Source organism: Mesitornis unicolor, unplaced genomic scaffold, assembly GCF_000695765.1.
Source record: "Mesitornis unicolor isolate BGI_N332 unplaced genomic scaffold, ASM69576v1 scaffold53606, whole genome shotgun sequence".
In the NCBI taxonomy this organism is placed as follows: Eukaryota; Metazoa; Chordata; class Aves; order Mesitornithiformes; family Mesitornithidae; genus Mesitornis; species Mesitornis unicolor.
The window spans coordinates 1-6,095 of NW_010191420.1; the positions used below are offsets into that span (position 1 = coordinate 1).

Below are 6,095 nucleotides of genomic sequence, written 5' to 3' on the forward strand. Positions count from 1 at the left end.
ACTAAAGTCCAGGTAGACAATGTCCACAGCCGAAAGGATCACCCACTAAGCAGGTCACCTTGTCATACAAGGAGATTAGATTAGTGAAGCACCTGCCCTTCCTGAACCCATGCTGACTGGGCCTGATGGCTTGGTTGTCCTGCATGTGCCGTGTGATGGCACTCAGGATGATTTGTTCCATCACCTTCCCTAGCACCGAGGTCAGACTGGCAGGTCCGTAGTTCCCCCGGGCTTCCTTCTGGCCCTTTGTGTAGATGGGCATCACATTTGCGAGCCTCCAGTCAACTGCAACCTCCCCAGTTAGCCAAAGTTACCTGATTTATTATCCTTCCTGTTGGCATAAGCAGCTCTATCTCTTGTATCTCATGCATTTATTATTTCCAGTCTGTTTTTTCTAATTTCTTTCTCCCAAAATCTTAGGTGTCAGCTAATAATACATGCTGAATTTACCATTTCTTTCCCATCTCAGCATTTAAACAAATCCTACAACACTGATGTTCCTCTTGTTCTCATGAATTCCTTCAACACTGATGATGACACAAAGAAAATCTTGCAGAAATACAGTCACAGCCGTGTGAAGATATATACTTTTAATCAAAGCAGGTATCAAAAAACTTCTCTGCTTGGGGTGAAAGGAAAGACTAGGTTGCATTTCTCCCAAATGGTGTGGGTTTTTAGTTTGAGATGCTGAGGTAGCCATAGTGTCTTCTGTACCCACATTCAGTCCCTATTTTGTGGCTTTTTGAAAGACTGAAACATCAGGGTGTTAAAGTTATGGAAAGGGGGGTGAGGGGGTGGAGTTTCCAAGAAATGTGTGAATTATGGTGATGCTGGCTGCTTGATTCTTGAATTTGCTTTTAGGGTGCCTGGGCTCTGGAGGGAGGCAGAACGTGGCTTCCTCGTCAAGGATGCTGATCTGAAGTGGCTGATAATGTCAGGCGCATGCTTGGCGTGCTCTGAACCCATGTGTCTGGGGAAAGCTGTTTTACAGTGTGGTTGGAGAACTGGGGCTTTAATTTCTTGAATGGGAGATTGCATTCTGCATCTTCTCAGTGATAGCTCGGTATTTGGATGGGTCCTTCAATTCAGAGTACTTGCACTACCTTAGAAAGCAGAGATTCAAAAGGTGTATGAAAAAGCTCATGTAGTTACACCTTTACTATTGTATTTTGTTTTTCTTTATGCTGGTCCAACATAGGTGAGAGCTTACCAAAGTCCATTATCTCCCCAGGTATCCTAGAATTAACAAGGAAACTCTGCTGCCAATAGCCAAGGATGTTTCTTACTCAGGAGAGAACACGGAATGCTGGTATCCCCCGGGCCACGGAGACATCTACGCCAGTTTCTATAACTCCGGGCTGCTGGATAACCTTATCGGAGAGGGGAAGGAATATATTTTTGTATCCAATATAGATAACTTGGGTGCCACAGTGGACCTTTACATTCTTAATCATCTTATGAACCCACCCAATGGAAAACGCTGTGAATTTGTCATGGAAGTCACCAATAAAACCAGGGCAGATGTGAAGGTAAAGGGACGTGGTTGTGCAAGGCTGTCTGAATGCCTGGCGTGTTGGTGAAAATCCCAGCCTCTCGTCTCTTCTGTATGCATGAATTCAGACATACATTAAATCTTACAGCTATTTCAGGCACCATTTAACACATCAGCTGTGATCTAATTTGAGATGCAGAAAATCAGCAAGTTTATGAAGTTCTAATTCATGGAACAAATTGGATGTAGGTTCTGGGCAACAGCAGGCAAGGACAGCCTGGACTTGGCTGATTGCGTGAAAACACAAGTGATTGCTGCAGGGTGCAGGTCACCCAGGGGAGTAGTTTGGGGATGGGGAAAAGTAGAGCACTGAGGAATGAGGGATGCTGACTGAAGACTGCCCCGGCTGTCACGGTGTGCAGTGCGCAACGCAGCTGGCATGGCTGCCAGTCTGCTCCTGCCCTGACTGCTTGACTTTGGACACAAAGTCCAGGTTTGACAACCTGCCAGGTGTTTATGGCACATATCAAACACTTCTAGCATGCAGTAATTTGTCATGTAACTGTACTTTGCCTCTGTTCTTTTAAATATGAGGATGGGGAGGAAATGTGATTTTTCTCTATATTCATTAGGTATTAAGAAAGCTCTTAGTCCTGTAAAACCACAAAAATGCACTGTAAGAATACAGTTCAGGTTACTGAAGTACCACTTGTTTCTCCAGTAAGTGTTAGAACTATGAGATTTAATTTAGATTTTGCTCTGTAGTCTAGCAAAGCACTGCTGAAGGTGATTTTTGACAACAGTAGCACTTGCAAAAGGTTCTCAGCAGCTTTCATTACAAGAATTAACTGCCTTGGAGTGCTGAAACATGATCATTTGACAGTTCGGACTGTACTTTAACCGTACTCTATAATTAGTAACCTGGTAGCTGAAGACAAGCAACATGTTTTCACTGAGGTTCAACTTCAAATGCCAACAAAACAGTGTGTCTGCTTGGGGTGAGGGGAGGGTTTCTCTGGCACCTCATGAACAGTGCTTAAACCTTCTCCTTTGACCCTTGCAGGGTGGTACGCTTACACAATATGAAAACAAGCTGAGGCTGGTGGAGATAGCGCAGGTCCCAAAAGCACATGTGGATGAATTCAAGTCCGTGTCAAAATTCAAAATATTCAATACCAACAATTTGTGGATTGCGCTGTCTGCGATTAAAAGGCTGCAAGAGAAGAACGCTATTGACATGGAGATCATTGTTAACCCAAAGGTAATCAGCTAGGAAGATCTTAGAGGAAACAGACTCAAAAGAACTGTTCGTGTCTAGGTAACTAAACACTGCTGCCTTCCAAAGGAGCCAGTCTGTGGGTAAATGCAGAGCTCTGATTGAGCTTGCCTCTTGGTCTGAGCATTGTTACCTGCTGGTTGTGTTTACCTGAGTTTTCTCTTCCAGACGCTGGATGGAGGCTTGAATGTTATCCAGCTGGAGACTGCAGTTGGTGCTGCTATTAAGAGTTTTGAGAACTCTCTGGGCATAAATGTACCCCGTAGTCGTTTTCTGCCTGTTAAGACCACGTCAGATCTCTTGCTTGTGATGTCTAATTTGTATAGCCTTAATGCTGGATCTCTAACCATGAGCGAGAAGCGAGAATTTCCAACAGTGCCTCTTGTAAAACTGGGAAGTTCTTTCACAAAGGTAAACTCCTGTAATTACACTTTGTTTTTCTCTCTTTGAATAAAAATACAGTCCATAGCAATAAATAAGTAGAAAGTGAGGTTTACTTTATCTACCTCTGCCCACCTGGGCACTCCCCCCACTTGTTAGGCCGTTAGAATACAGACTATTTAACACACGTGCTCAACATCATGCTGCTTTTGGGTGCTCCTTTGCCCTTCAGTTGAGGAAAAAGGGGGGGAGGGGGTGGTCAATTGGGTTGTGTGTGTTTTCTAGAGTTTGCCCAACTTTCTTGTGATGCTGCCATCACTGTTTCTCATAGTTATCACTGCCAGAAATGATGATACCACATCGCTTTCAAAGTAGCAACTCTTGTACTTGTCAGATGTAGATTCCAGAAAGATCCCTGAAATGAGTTTTCAGGAAGCTCTCACACTTGTCTTAATGCACAGATGGATTTAAAACTGCCTCTGTTCTTCCCTCTCTCAAAAAGGTTCAAGATTACTTGCGGAGGTTTGAAAGTATTCCAGATATGCTGGAGCTGGATCACCTTACAGTTTCAGGTGATGTTACATTTGGGAAGAATGTTTCATTAAAGGTGAGTGTGTAATTGGGATACTCTTGCAACAAATCTTAACAATAAATCTCTGCTCCTTAGGATGCTGCCTAAGTCAGTGTCTTTTTGCAGAGTCCATGAAAGTGCTTCTAGGAATTAGGTAACTGGCCTGAGGATTGCAGAGGCCAAGACTGAACAGCAACCCTTAGGAATGCGTGCAAGGTGTTATTGGTATAGCTGTGACTCTGTACAGTCCCAGGGAGAGCTGTGGTTTGTCTGTGAACCTTGAAAATACCACAGACGTAATGACTCTGTTCTAAAAAAATGCTTACATCTTTGTCCTATAGCTCTACAAGGCATATACCACCTCACCTCCAGTGGCTGTATGGCCACTGGCTGCTTCTCATCAGTTTGGCATTCTTGATTTATTAGTAAACACGGGGGCTAAGTTAATCACCTCTCAAATTCTTCCTTAGGATTTGGCCAGTCCTAGCAGAACATTGTCATGGTCCTTTAATGGTCTGGGCCAGTTTAGCTGCTGACACAGATTGGTGCAAGGTGGGGCTGCAACACCCAGCACTTGAACAGGCTTAGGCTGTTCCCAGCTCTTTTTGTGTATTTGCCTTAGAGCTGTAATGGGGAGCTGTGCCCTGCCATACAGGGAGAGGGGAGGTAACATTTTTTCCTTCTAAAAGCAAGCAGACATGATAAGAGCACTTACAGGAAGCCTGTATCTTCAAAGAAGACATCAGCTCTGCTTGTAAGAGGATAGTATCCAGTATGCTGGTAATTTACAGCATTTCCAATATTGCTTGTTTAAAACCTTTGTTGTGGCGAGGAAAAAAAAAAAAGTCTATGCAAGAAACAACACAACTAAATGCATCCAGGATCTGGATGTTACAACTGATGCCTAACTGGTCCTCCAGACAACACTACTCTGGTGCATTCTGAGCCAACAGGTAATATGACATCTCTAATCGCTTGTTTTCTCTGCTGTAAATCCAGGGAACAGTTATCATCATTGCAAATCATGGCGACAGAATTGACATCCCAGCTGGAGCTCTACTAGAGAACAAAATCGTATCTGGCAACCTCCGGATCCTGGACCACTGAGTCGGTGAAAGGGCACGGTCGGTTCTATAGACTGCTGTGCTAAACTGGCCTCGTAATGGAAGAACCTTTTAGGCATTAGACATATAAGTACACAGAGGGCCTATGCTTTGTCATCTTCACAGTACCCTGCAGTATTAATTGAAAATGAATTTCTCTTGCTTATCTTTTTTAAGCAGACACATAGCGCAATGGATGTGCGTAAGTAATGCTTCAGTCCTGAAAGAGAGTCTGTAACTCAGTTAATATAACCTTGAAGTGCAATACTGTTTGTCTTGCGGTAAGATGGACAGATCTTCTTTGATAAGAAGTTAAGAGGCTCGCCTCTAACATTTAGTAGTTTTGAATTGCTTGTAACTGCAGAAATACAGCTGTGAAGCAATACATGTGGGACAATGCAGTTAGCTACTCATGTGACTTTTTATGAAGTGGCAGGCACAGTTGAAAACCAAAAGTTTCACTACTGCTAAACAGGTTGTTAAAACCCCTGTATTTCATGTACTCACAATCATCCCAGCCTGTAGCCCTCTTTAACCCTCCCAAACTACAAGTGGGATGGCCCTATCCCAATTGTACATCAGGATACTGGGGTAAGGCTGTCAATACCTCCATTTCTGTATTGTGAGAGTGGGAATCGTTGCTGTTCCAAACTCACCCAAAGAATATAATACTTGAGAAAAAAAAAAAAGCCTCAGTATCATGTGTGATGTTTGCTTTTTCACATCCCATTTAAGACTGGATCTCCTGGTAATACCTTAATCCTTGATCTGCCCTCTTTTTCAATAAATGGATCATGTTGACTACACCCATGTTCATATTGTCACAGCCATGTATGTTAATTTATCTTCTCTTGAGTCATTTCTAAATTTGTACAGGAATTTAAATCCCTGTTCTGATCACTATTGATTTCTTAATGTTTCTCTTGTATTTACATGCAGACAACTTTATTTTATAAGCTTAGTATAACACTGGTATGTATCATTAAAGAAGTTGGTCTTTAAAAACAACTGTGATTTTAGAGCTTTATTTTGACTGACAGTTAACGACATCTGTTATGCAAACAGATAAGCATGCCTGCCTGAAAAAACCACTGCAGACCATTCCATCATACATAATCACAGGGTTAGGCACTCAGACTATGGTTAGGTAAAGAGGTGTGAGGTGAAGTACACAGGCACTTTTACTTAGTACTGGCAGCATCCAGTCTTAAAAGGTAGTATTAAAAACTCTTCAATAAATTAATTTCTGTTGCCCCTTCCTTAATGGTGCAA

General features: G+C 42.7%; 1 protein-coding gene across 1 annotated transcript; it reads left to right on the plus strand.

Moving 5' to 3' along the window:
• Positions 1-469: 469 nt before the first annotated feature.
• UGP2 (UDP-glucose pyrophosphorylase 2) lies at positions 470-5,828 on the plus strand (the record flags this gene model as incomplete). Its single annotated transcript, XM_010186719.1, has 6 exons — positions 470-603; positions 1,232-1,529; positions 2,556-2,753; positions 2,937-3,179; positions 3,652-3,756; positions 4,720-5,828. Coding segments are annotated over 6 exons (1,086 nt in total), but the record flags the coding sequence as incomplete, so codon positions are not given.
• Positions 5,829-6,095: the final 267 nt, after the last annotated feature.